General features: G+C 52.2%; 1 protein-coding gene across 1 annotated transcript in view; it reads left to right on the top strand.

Annotated features, from left to right (window-relative positions):
• The window catches only part of SEC24D (SEC24 homolog D, COPII coat complex component), a 67,523-nt gene that overhangs the window by 15,282 nt on the left and 39,780 nt on the right, over positions 1-12,461 (top strand). Inside the window, exons 5-8 of the mRNA XM_084883398.1 lie at positions 233-466; positions 731-858; positions 4,423-4,534; positions 6,446-6,573. Of these exons, the coding sequence (XP_084739524.1) occupies positions 233-466; positions 731-858; positions 4,423-4,534; positions 6,446-6,573 (602 nt within the window). The remainder of the gene's footprint in view (positions 1-232; positions 467-730; positions 859-4,422; positions 4,535-6,445; positions 6,574-12,461) is intronic.

The raw sequence follows: 12,461 nt of genomic DNA, 5'->3' as shown, positions 1-12,461 counted from the left end.
CAGCGGAGTTAAACTTAGTCTGCTATCTTCTCACTAAAATCATGATGCTGTCGTTCCCTCTAACATGTCCCCGTGTGAGGTGGCGTCTGTGTCACGTGCTGAGTGAAGTGTCCTCTAGTGGGGAGAAGGCCGTGGGTTTGTGGGTGCTTCTTGCTTCCCGTCGGGAAGCTGCGTGTGTCCTTGGCGGGGCAGATGGAGACGCGGTGTCCGTGATGGCTCGTCTTCCCCACAGGTTCGGGCACGGCGCCCCCTGGCCAGGCCCCCTCGGGCCAGGGTGCTCCGCCGCCGCCTCTGCAGCCGTCCATTCTGCAGCCTGGGTCTCAGGTGCTCCCCCCACCGCCCACCGCCCTGAACGGCCTGGGGGCACCACCCATGCCTCCGCCCGGCCCGGCGCCTCCGAGTGCCCAGCTGCAGCCCCCGCCGCTTCCAGGACAGACGCTGGGCAGTGGGTACCCCCCGCAGCAAGGTGAGACGGGCAGGGCCAGGGCAGGGCCTGGGTGTCGGGGCTGCCCTTCCGGGAAATCACTGCTCCTGCACCGGGGCCCCTGTCACCGCCCAGGGAGGGACTCTGACAGTATGGCCCCCGGGAAGAGAGGGCTCTGGACGACCCCATGCAGCCCCTGCCTGTGCCAGGCGATGGCGCAGGGTGCCCACTGACCAGCAGGGCTCTGCCATGGGCCGCCTCTGCGTTTGGATTCTAGTAATTTCTTTGTAAAATTGTTCCAAACAGGCAACTACGGCGCCCAGATGCCAGGCGCGCAGCTGGCGTACCCGGGAGGCTTCCCCGGAGGGCCTGCGCAGATGGCGGGCCCGGCCCCGCCCCAGAGGAAGCTGGACCCCGACGCCGTGCCCAGCCCCGTAAGCACCCCTCCCGCTCCTCCTCTCCCCCTCAAAGGGCGCTCTCTGCTCCTCCTTCCCAGCGCTCTCCAGGGTGCATCTCCCGTCCCTTCGCTGGCGGGCGCTCCCCACGCAGGGAAGGCTTCCTTCCCGTGTGTGTGGGCAGAGGGATCACGCACCTGGGCTCCCTGAGGAGCAGCCCGTGTAGATTCCTCTTTGCTATTCTGTGAACTTGCAGTATCTGCTGATGTAGTTACTATATTGGCAGTATTTATTATGTGCAATGAGTCCTTAGTAGTAAGAGTGTGTCCTGTATGCACATACTGTCTAAATAACTAAGGGACCCTTTTTAACAAGAGTAAGATCTCCATGGAGAGTGAAAGCAAAGTGTAGTTTGCATATTAAAAAACAAAATTATTTTTGAACCAAAGAACGTACATACATATATATTTAACCCACGGACACAGCCAATAGTGTAGTGAAGGCCTGGGGGTGGTGATGTGGGTGTGGGATTGGGGGGTCAATAGGAAAAAAGGGGGGGACATATGTAATAATTTCAACAATAAAGATAAATTTAAAAAATTATTTAATGTAGACTTAGAGCTGTAACTTTTCCATCCGAGAAGAGGATTGCTCTAGGAACTGTATCAGTCAGCTTTCACTAAGTTACTCTGTGTAACAAATAACCCCCAGCTCTGCTCACAACTGCAGAGGTGTGCTGCCACCTAAATGGCCTGTAGGCTCAGCAGCTGCAGTTTGGCCCCTGCCCTTGTTCCACATTCCAGGGTGAGGGCAAAAGGAGAAGAGGAAGAGGGCTGTGGAGGGCAGCTCGGGAGCTTCCAGTCCCCCTGTGCCCCGGGACGGCCTCTCAGCGTCAGCTGGTGCTGTTAGTGATCCGTGCTCAGCTGCACCAGGCCCCCTGAGCCAGACCTCTGGGGGCTGGATCTGTTCTCGCGAGCTCTCCGGTGATCCTCGGGCATTCAGGAAGCAGCTCCCTCAGTGGTTCCTGTCTCAGGGCTGTATCGAGGTGCGGATAGTCCTGGTCAAGATCTTTCCCTGAACCTGGATTCCAACCCCTCTCCTAGCTCTTTGGCCAAAACACTCGATTCTCTTTCCCACCCGCCTTCCGGCTAGCCCTTTGGCTGCCTCTCTGGTCCTGGTCTTGTCCTGGTGCCCATGTCCCGCCTCCTCCCCCCTGGGTCCCGGCAGAGCCTCCCGTGGCCAGGGTGGTAGGTGGCATTCTCATGCTGTGGAGTGGATGAGTGAACATAACAACAAAGCCAGAGCAGCCTGTGCCGGGCTCATCCTGACGCTGGAATGCGCACAGGAAGAGCAGTCCGGTGTGTTGTACCTAAAAGGAACGAAAGAGCAACGCTAGGGGTTATGCTCCTGTCACCACAGCAGATGCTTTTGCTGCTAACGGCATCCTCACTTCTGGAAGGAAAGGATAACATCCTGCTCACTGAACGCCTGCTGCACAGCAGTCTGACTAGTGCTCCCCGCCCAGCCCCTGCCCAGGCCCCGGAAGTGAGGCCCTGGCCTCCCCTCAGGATCCCTCTCTCCCTCTGTGTCTGCAGGAGCCAGTTCTCCTGCCCCTGCTCCCCAGGTCACATCCCTGCCCTTGGCAGCCCCGAGACACACCTTTGTGCACTTGTGCACACACACACACACACACACACACACACACACACACCCCGCCTGTTCGTTATCCCAGAGCACGCCTCTCCTGGTCCTGTTCCATGGCCCTGAGCGCCATGGCCCATAGTGTGAGCGGTTCCCGGCTCCCCTGCGGGACGCGACCTGGGTTTGTCACGAGTCAAAGCCTGGAAGCACAGGTCACACTCAGGGCCTCTGCTGGGATTTCTGGTGATAAGTCTCACCTCTGGGCCTGTTTTCTGAGCACACACATTCGAGGTCAATTTAAAAAGCGATAATATAGTTTTTAAAATTACTAGAACTGTTAGAGCATTTCTCACTCTCTTCGTAGCACTCCAGCCAATGTGTAGGTTAGTGTAGAAATGTAATTACCATGTGTGACATCCTTTCTTTGGAGCCAGTGCTTGTAAATCGCAAATGGCAAATTTAAAAACAAACTTTTTGGAAATAATCTATTTGAAAACTAAGAACCATCTACGTTCAATATATAGATTAGATAATTTTTATTTCGCTGTCATATTTGACACTTCATTGGTGAAACCATTACAGTGAATGTTGATAATATAAAATCTATCCCAGTTCTGAACGAATAGGCTATATTGAGCTGTAGGAACTGCGGTTGGAATACGGAATGTAATTAGTGCTTTGATTATCCTGTTTGCCTCCTGTGTCTGCCCGTGTTAGCTTGAGTCTCATCTATGCTCCACAGTAATTGTGTTTGGAGCATATTCTATATCTTTAATCCAGTTAGAACCCCAGTCCAGTGATTTGAATGAGGGAGGCAGGATGTGTACTTACAGGCAGGCGGAGCCGGAGGAGTCTGGCATGCCTTCAGACCCCGGGTCAGCGCCAGCCAGCCAGCCGGGAGGGGTGAGTTGGGGGGTGGGCAGGGCATCATTCAGAGTTTGGGGAAGACAGTTTGTTACTGTGAGTAACTTCTTTTGGAACATAAACAACTATGTATCTTCCAAAGCCAGCACTTCAGTTTGACACTTGCCTCCTTTCTCCAGTTTCCCATCTTTCCTCTCTGTCCGACCCCAGGCTCGTTCATCCCCATGAAGAGAGGAGGCGCACGGAGGGAGGAAAGAATTGTAGGGTTCCCTCTTGTTTCTCTGGTTCCACACCGCAGCTCCTGCTCCTTGCTGTCACCCCAAAGCACATACAGCAGAGAGACTGTCTGTCCCTCCAGTTTTCATCACAAGATGTTTTCTCAGACATTCCTGAGGTTTCCGAGCGAAGCGTTGTCTTCTGACCTGTGCCCTGTGGGAGCCCACCGGGCTGTTCGTCTCAAGTCACGGGGGGCGGGGAGGGGGCAGAGCGCGCTGAAGGCCAAACGGGATTTGAGGAGGACCTTAAGGCTTGTTTGGGTCTTATGTTGTAAATCTCATTTTGAGGCTTCTAGACTTTTCTTCAGTTGCAAAAATTATTTTCTTTAAAAAGTTATTTTCAATTTATTTTTCTACCAGATTTTTAAAAAATATATTTTTATTGATTTTTTACAGAGAGGAAGGGAGAGGGATAGAGAGTTAGAAACATCGATGAGAGAGAATCATCGATCAGCTGCCTCTTGCATGCCCCCTACTGGGGATGTGCCCACAACCAAGGTACATGCCCTTGACAGGAATCGAACCTGGGACCTTTCAGTCCGCAGACCGACGCTCTGCCACTGAGCCAAACCGGTTTCAGCTTTCTACCAGATTTTTAAAAAATGTTTAAGTCCCAATAAACAAATTGAATAAAAATAAAGTTCTCTGAAGGGTTGGGTCAGAGCTCGGAGTATAAGAGTAGAATTGGGAAGGACTGACCTAACGCTGTCACAGTCAGCATTGGCTGCTCAGGAGCTGGCTCCGCAGTGAGCCGTGTTGTGTGTGCAGGGAGGGGTGAGCGTGGAGACGACGGGACTGACTTGCTTTCTGTCTTCCCCACCAGATCCAGGTGATTGAGAGCGACCGAGCCGCCCGAGGGGGACAGGTGTATGCCACCAGCACCAGAGGCCAGGTCCCGCCCCTGGTCACCACGGACTGCGTGGTGCAAGACCAAGGTATTTACTCGCAACAAGAGTTTTGATTGAGGTTTTATAATTTTTATTATTTTTTAATATATCTTTATTGTTTTCAGAAAAGAAGGGAGAAGGAGAGAGAAACATCAATGATGAGAGAATCATTGATTGGCTGCCTCCTGTATGCCCCAAACTGGGGATTGCTCCTGCAACCTGGGTATGTGCCCTAACGGGGAATCAAACTGAGATCTCCTGGTTCAGTGGTCAGCAAACTTATTAGTCAACACAGCACAGCAAAATATCAACAGGACAACGACTGAAATTTCTTTTGAGAGCCAAATTTTTTAAACTTCTTCTAACACCTCTTCTTCAAAATAAACTCACACAGGCCGTGGTATTTTGTGGCAGAGTCACAGTCAAGGGGCCAAAAAGCCGCATATGGCTACCTACACACCTGCACACCTTCATGTCTCGCACACCTACACACCTGCACATCTCGCACACCTTCACGTCTCGCACACCTGCACACCTGCACACCTTCACGTCTCGCACACCTGCACACCTACACACCTTCACACCTCGCACACCTGCACACCTACACACCTGCACGTCTCGCACACCTGCACACCTACACACCTTCACACCTCGCACACCTGCACACCTACACACCTGCACGTCTCGCACACTTGCACACCTACACACCTGCACGTCTCGCACACCTGCACACCTACACACCTGCACGTCTCGCACACCTGCACACCTACACACCTGCACGTCTCGCACACCTGCACACCTACACACCTGCACGTCTCGCACACCTGCACACCTACACACCTGCACGTCTCGCACACCTGCACACCTGCACACCTACACACCTGCATGTCTTGCACACCTGCACACCTTCACGTCTCGCACACCTGCACACCTACACACCTGCACGTCTTGCACACCTGCACACCTGCATACCTGCACGTGTCACACACCTGCACACCTGCACATGTCACACACCTGCACATGAATCCAGGCTCCTTCCTCCTGCCCCCTGAGCTTTGCTCCTCTCGCCTCTGCGTCTCAGCATTGGCCACCCTCAGTGACAAGTGAGAACTCACAGCTGCCCCGGCTGCCTGCCTGGGAAACCCCGCATCTCTTCGGAGGCTTTGCTCACTGTACTTTTCACTGAGGCCCCCTGCGTCTGTTTACAGTGCAGGCGCCTCCCTTAGCCAGGTGTGCGTTCCCATCCACTTCCGTCTTCCGAGGCCACACGCCGCCTCGGGGTTAATATGTGTGTGTCCGCTGTCTCACCCGTAGCCACCACAGCAAAGGGCTGAGGGTTGCGTCCTCTTCACCATAATACGTTACAGGTTTTAATCATAATTTAATTTCAAGTTTTATTTTAGGAAAGTTATTCTAGAGATTCAAAGTATTTGTCATGCCATGAAATAGATACAATTGCTTAGGAAACAATGTATATTAAAAATAGATTGAAGTGCTTTAAAACACATTTCTATTACAAGTAGAACTTTCATTTCTAGATTTGATTTTCAGTTTAAAACTGACGTAATCAAATGGAATCGCACTGAGGAAGTGTCCCCTGCGGACACACGTGGCCCAGAAGCTCAGCTCTCCGCAGCCGGCAGGGGTCGCTGGGAGGCGGGAGGGCGCCTGCTCTGAGCCTTTGCTCCATTTCCCCTTGGCCTCGGCCTGAGCGCCCTGGGCTGCAGTGGGTATGTTAACCCCTGCGGTGGGAGCAGTGGGAGCACCTGTCTGCTCAGAGGGTTGTTGTGCAAGCAGTCGCAGTGCCCCTGGCGGCTGGATGGTGGAATTGCACAGTCCTCCTTTTTTAGAAACCCTGAGGCAGATCTTACACACAGGCCACGCATTACCCAGCAGCCTCTTCACATGCTCACGTGGGCCCGTTTCATGCTGATCTGAGTGTGCCTCTGACTGTTCCAGGCAATGCCAGTCCTCGCTACATCCGCTGCACCACCTACTGCTTCCCGTGCACGGCAGACATGGCCAAGCAGGCGCAGATCCCCCTGGCCGCCGTCATCTCGCCCTTCGCCACCGTGCCGGCCAACGAGGTAAGCGTGCTGAGCGACGCAGTGGCCTGCCAGCTCGGCGTTCTGCCTGCAGCCTGTTTTCTCGGACAGCAATGTGTGTGGGAACAGAACACAGGGACATGCATAGAGCAGAGACACGTTGCCATTCGATCCATTATTCGTTAGGAAAACAAAAATCAGACAAGCGGCGTTTTGGGGCCTCCTGTGCGCCAAGCACTGGTGGCCCGGGTCACTCTCTGGCCTGTTGGGACGATGCATGCGAATGCCACACGCGCTGTGAGACCTTCGTCCCAGTTCAGGGCGTCTCGGGTGTTCTGGGAGGAGATGACAGAGCCCAAGGTCCTGTCTCCCTGCACCTGCTTTGCCAGTCCCCGGGCCAGATGCCGCAGTGCTGCTCAGCCCGCGTGATTGGGAAGCAGGAGCACGTGCATCTGCGTGCTTCGCCTTGGCAGGGTGTCCTCAGTACGTGGGCAGGTGGGGAGGCAGAAGGGGGCGCTGTTAGTGGGCCTTGTGGTCCACACACCCTCTCCGCGGCTGCCGTTCCTCCTGCTGTGCCCAGGGGACGCCCGCCTGCACACAGAGGCGCCCCTGGAGCAGAGCTGGTGTGGCAGGAGGGCGAGGAGGGGAGGGGGGAGAAGAGCCGTACTTCCGGCTGGAGCAGTGGCCCCTCAGCCAGGCGGGAACCAGGCTCCTTTTGCCGCGCCCAAGGCAGGAGCCTCGGATTCTCTTCCCAGCGTAACCCTGCGCTTGCCCTGCTGGTCCTTGGAGGCCAGCTGATCTAACGTGCACACAGCAGCACCTGAGCAAGGGGCGGGCATCTGAGAGAAGACTCGCACCTGACTTGGGGCCGTGCCAGCTGGGGGGGAAGGGTGAGGCACAGGGAAGGGAGGAGGGCCTGCTTACGTCACTTCAGTGAAGAAGGAAGCGAGATGGGGCCCATGGGGACATGGCTTTCTTCTCCTGTAGGATGTCCCTCGCTCTCCTGTGGGAGTGGAGGGGAATGGGCGTGCGCAGGGCAGAGAGGAGGCTCAGTCTGCATGCAGGACACTCAGGACTGACGGCCCCAGGACATAATGCAATACTCCTGGCCCTTTAGAGTCACTGAGCCGGGCGGGGAGAGCTGCTCCCGAGGCTCCTGTGCACATGCCGCCCCTTTGCCCCCGGCCCCTCTCTGCGATGTGTTTCACTGTCGACTGCAGACTCAGTCCTTCCTCCAGGTGCTCCGCAGCACCCCACAACCCAGAGGTAACGTGTGCTCTCAGAGTCCTCTTCCCTCTGAGGCACAGCTCACTGACCGTGAAAGGCACCATCTTAAGTAGACGTGTCCCTGAACGTCGGCAGAGGCATGCACTGCGCGCCCAGCCCGTTAAGACGGCACTGCCTCCGTCACCCTCCCAGCCCTCCTCGGGCCGTTGGGTTTGTCCCGGGACGGTTTTCCAGAGCGTGCACCCACGGACGTCTCCACGCAGCCACCGAGGAGGGGGCGTGGGGGCGTGCAGGCTGGCTTCCCTTCTTCACGGCGGGCGAGTGTTTCACTGGGTGGCCGCCCGGCTGCTCCAGCTCACGGGGACACCGGGGCCCGGGATAGAAGCTTCTGTCTCTCTTCTCGGGCAAGAATTCCCGTGGACGCCGCCTCTCTCCGGTCGGTGCCTGTGGGCAGATTGCTGGCTCATGTACACGATTATTCACTTCCAGCATTTTCCAAAGTGGCTGCACCACTTAGAGTTCAAATAGCATTTTAATTTGTTGTTCTCTGCAGCACGTGACTCGCTTGTTTTTATGTCTAGTGAAATGTTAGGACTTCACTCCTCATCGGACTAATATTGCCATCATTACGGCAATTTAGAAAGAGACATCCTTCAAGACTTCCTGATTGGCATTGATCTAAAGGATTTACTTAGTACGTTACACTTTTTAAAGTTTCGGTTCTGTTTAACGAACCTTTTAAAGCATGCCGCTGTGCTAGCCCATAGAAACAGCCTCCCCCGAAGGTGATGGCCCGGGAACACGCCCTGGAGCATTGCTTTGGAGGCGTGTGCTATCGCTGAGCGCATCCTGTGTCTTCGTGGCTTAATGTTCCATTTTCCGGAAATGTTAATTTTCTGGTGTGTGTTTTAAGTGAAAGCTGTGCCCACGTTCAGTATAATTACCTATGAAATACTCACTCCTGTCACTAACTGCTAGCTGAGAAGCTCTTGTGTTTTGTAACCTTGACTTTATTTCCGAGGCTCTGTTTTAAGAACCGAGTAGAAATGGTATAGATTGCCAGTGCAGAGGAGTGAAGATTGTACTTCATTAGATTTACGTTTTCTTTAAGATGGGAAATGGCCGAAACCTGTTTGGCTCAGTGGATAGAGCGTCAGCCTGTGGACTGAAGAGTCCTGGGTTCAATTCCGGTCAAGGGCAGGTACATTGGTTGTGGGCACATCCCCAGAGGGAGGTGTGCAGGAGGCAGCTGATCGATGTTTTTCTCTCATCGATGTTTTCTAGTTCTCTATCCTTCTTCCTTCCTCTCTGAAAAATCAATAAAATATATTTTAAAAAAATAAATATATGATCTAAAAAAAGAGATGGGAAATGGTGGGATTTTGGACAATTACATCCATCTAACTGTACGTGGAGTTGAGTGATGCCACCGGTAAACCAGACAGCAGCACTGCACTGCGTCTGTGGCCGGGTTTGGGATGCCTGTGTGTGAACATCACTGTCCAGTTGGTTTCCTCTTACGTGGAATAGATCAGTGCCGATGCACTCCCCCCGGGACTTCAGTCTCCCTGGGTATCTGGTCCCTTCCTCCGCTCTGCAGGCACCAGAGGACTCCTCTTCCTTCTGAGGCACAGTTCACTGACCGTGAAAGGCACGTATCTTAAGTAAACGTGTAGGAGCAGTATTAAATTAAAACACGTGTGTGATTGGCACCGTGGAGCACTATATATGTATCATGCATGTATGAGTCAACGCTTATTTTTAAATTACCAGTGCACGCCATATGTATTGACTGGTCAGTGGGATGAATAAATTGCAATGTGGTTCATATTGAATGTTAACAAAAGCAACCAAATTCACGATTGACAATGACAGATTGAAATACCCGCGTCACTGGCACCTGCAAGAGCTTTACATGTATCACACATGTGTGAGTCAGTGCTTATTTTTAAATTGCCTGTGTGTGCCATACGTGCTGGTTGGTTGATCGGATAGATGGACGGATGGTCGGTCACTTAGCCTTTTATGTGTAGAGATTGTACCGCTGTGTGGTTTCACTCGGTCTTCATGGGCCTTGGTGGAAGAACCTCCCACATGCTGTCCTGTCCTGTTAGCTACTTGATTCCTATTCAACCTTTAGATTTTAGTCCAAGGTCACGTCCTCGGAGAGCTTTGCCTCGCACCTCACAGCGCACCCTCAGCTCCCGGACGCCCCACCACAGTGGCAGTTCTGTGTTTGTGGAGGTGATTGTGTCTTTCTCCCGCTGCATCCTGTGCGGGAGGACACCTATGGCTTCCCAAGACCTTCGTCAGCTCTTGGCGTTTCTGCGGCAGATGCACATTTGATACTTTCATGGCACAATGCCATTCATGTGCGGAAGCGAACAGGGTTTTGAGGACAAGTAGTGGGATGAGATCCTCACCACGGGGATCTATGCGCAAACATTACGGAGCGTCTGCTTTTACGGATGCTCTCTGAGGAGTTACACCGTCAGCACGGGTGCTGGCCACCCAGAGCCACGCTGAGCCGGGGCCTGCCTTTCTGAGTCACCTCCACTCAGGCTCGGTCACTTATTCCAATGTCCAGGTTGTAACCAAATAAAATATTTCATTTCCTGCACGTAGGCTCTTACGGAAAATAGCCTTGGGGGCCTCACTGCCAGACAGACAGCTGTGACCAGGGCACCAGTTACCGTATTTTTCGGACCATAAGACGCACCGGACCATAAGACGCACCAGTTTTTAGAGAAGGGAAATGAAGAAAAAAAGATTCTGAAACAAATAGTGTATGTGTAGGCTATATTTGGACCATAAGACGCAGGGACTTTTCCCCCCCACTTCTGGGGGGAAAAAAGTGCGTCTTATGGTCCAAAAAATACGGTACTTAAAGAATTTCCTGGACAGTAAGATTCTGCATATGTTTGTTTCTTCCAGTATCATCACACTATAAATGTGAAGATATATGCATGTTATAAGAGAGAAAGGGGGAGAGGGTAACATAAATATAAAACAAGATTAAAATCTTTGAAATGTTATTCATTATTTTGAAAAATAAGATCATCATCATTGGCTTTCTTGAAGAGTATTTCTGCAGAATGCAGGTGAAACAGGAGTCATTGTGATGAAATCTAATGTGTGCAGCTCAGGGAACTCGTCCACACAGAAGTCACGCCCCTTAGCCTACATGGAGCGTGTCGTCGGTGTGTTGGAGTATATCACACACTGGAACATGGGAACGAGATTTTAAGTTCCACCCTCTGTTGTCTTACATGCTTTAAAAAGTTTCAAAAAGCTCTGTTTACTTAAAACATAATCTTGTCAACATTTCTCCTTTCTTAAAGAAAAAGGATAGGAAATGTGTATTTGCTCATACATACCAAGTTTTATTACTTTTGATAGATTAAGAAGTCATCTTCCCTTCTAGCTCACTACGATACACAGTGACATGTAAATGTCTTCATTTCCCCAGATGCTGTTGCACTGGGTACACTTCTTTTTCTTATTAAATTTCTTTCTTCCACTTTTTTGACCCTAATTTTGAGTCTTTCCTCCAAACGGCTTTTGGTGATTTGCTCAAAGCAAATTAAGTCGCAGAAGGTGGTGTGCTGTCACTTGGAGAGGCCAGCCCAGGGCCAGCGGCCGGCCAGCGGCCGGCAGTCAGAGGAGGCCTCCCCCCAGACCATTGTGTGAATGTGGAGTTTCCCAGGCGTCAGCTCCGGAGGGAATGGTGGTGGGGGTTTCTGTTCCACTGACTTATAGAATCAGGCTGTAATTGTGTACTCACACCTGCACTTAGGAATGTTTGAAGTCGTATCACACACCGTTACTTGGGCAATGCCAATGCCATAAGGGACTGCCAATTATGTATTCTGTCATCTCCAACAGGGACTTACTTCAGCAAGTACTTACAGCCCAGGTACCGAGACGTGTCAGTGAGCAAAGACGAGCTCCCTGCCTCCTCCCTCCCTCCTCCCTCCCTCCTTCCTCCAAGCTCGCATTCTAACAGGAAGAGGCAGGGCAGCGAGCCTGGCCACGAGAGGATGATCTAAGGGAGGAGCAGGAGAGGGTGTGGTGGACTGTGAGTGGCAGGGAGGGTGCGCAGGTCCCAGGTTAGACAGGGTGGGGGTAGCCGGATGGCGAAGGAGTCCTTTACTTATTTATTCACTTAACAAGGTAACCATCTTATTTTTCCCTTTTTTTAAAATTTATTTTTTTAATCTTTATTGTTGAAAGTTTTACATATGCCCCCCCCCCCCCCATTCTAGCGCACCCCTGCCCTCTGCCCCAGCCCTATTGTCTGTGTCCATGGGTGATGCCTATATGCATACAAGGTCTTTGGTGGATCTCTTCCCACCCACCTGTCTTTCCTCTGAGATTGGACAGTGTTTCATGCTTCTACTAGTATGCCTCAGGGTCTGTTTGGTTCTTCAGTTTATTTTGTTCATTGGCTTCCACGTGAGTGAGATCATGTGATACTTGTCTTTCTCTGACTGGCTTATTTCACTTAATATAATGCACTCCAGTTTCCTCCATGCTGTCCCAAAGGGTAAGAGATCCTTATTTTTTACAGCCGCATAGTATTCCACGGTGTAAGTGTACCACAGCTTTTTCCACTCATTAAAATCTTAGAAGAAACCGTGGGCAGCAGAACCACAGACATCTCTCGTAGCAGTATGTCTACGGATGCCTCTTAGGGGAGGGGA

The sequence above is a fragment of the Pipistrellus hanaki genome (genome assembly GCF_964339955.1).
Source record: "Pipistrellus hanaki genome assembly, chromosome: 5".
Taxonomy (NCBI): domain Eukaryota; kingdom Metazoa; phylum Chordata; class Mammalia; order Chiroptera; family Vespertilionidae; genus Pipistrellus; species Pipistrellus hanaki.
This window is presented reverse-complemented; position numbering and strand designations above follow the sequence as displayed.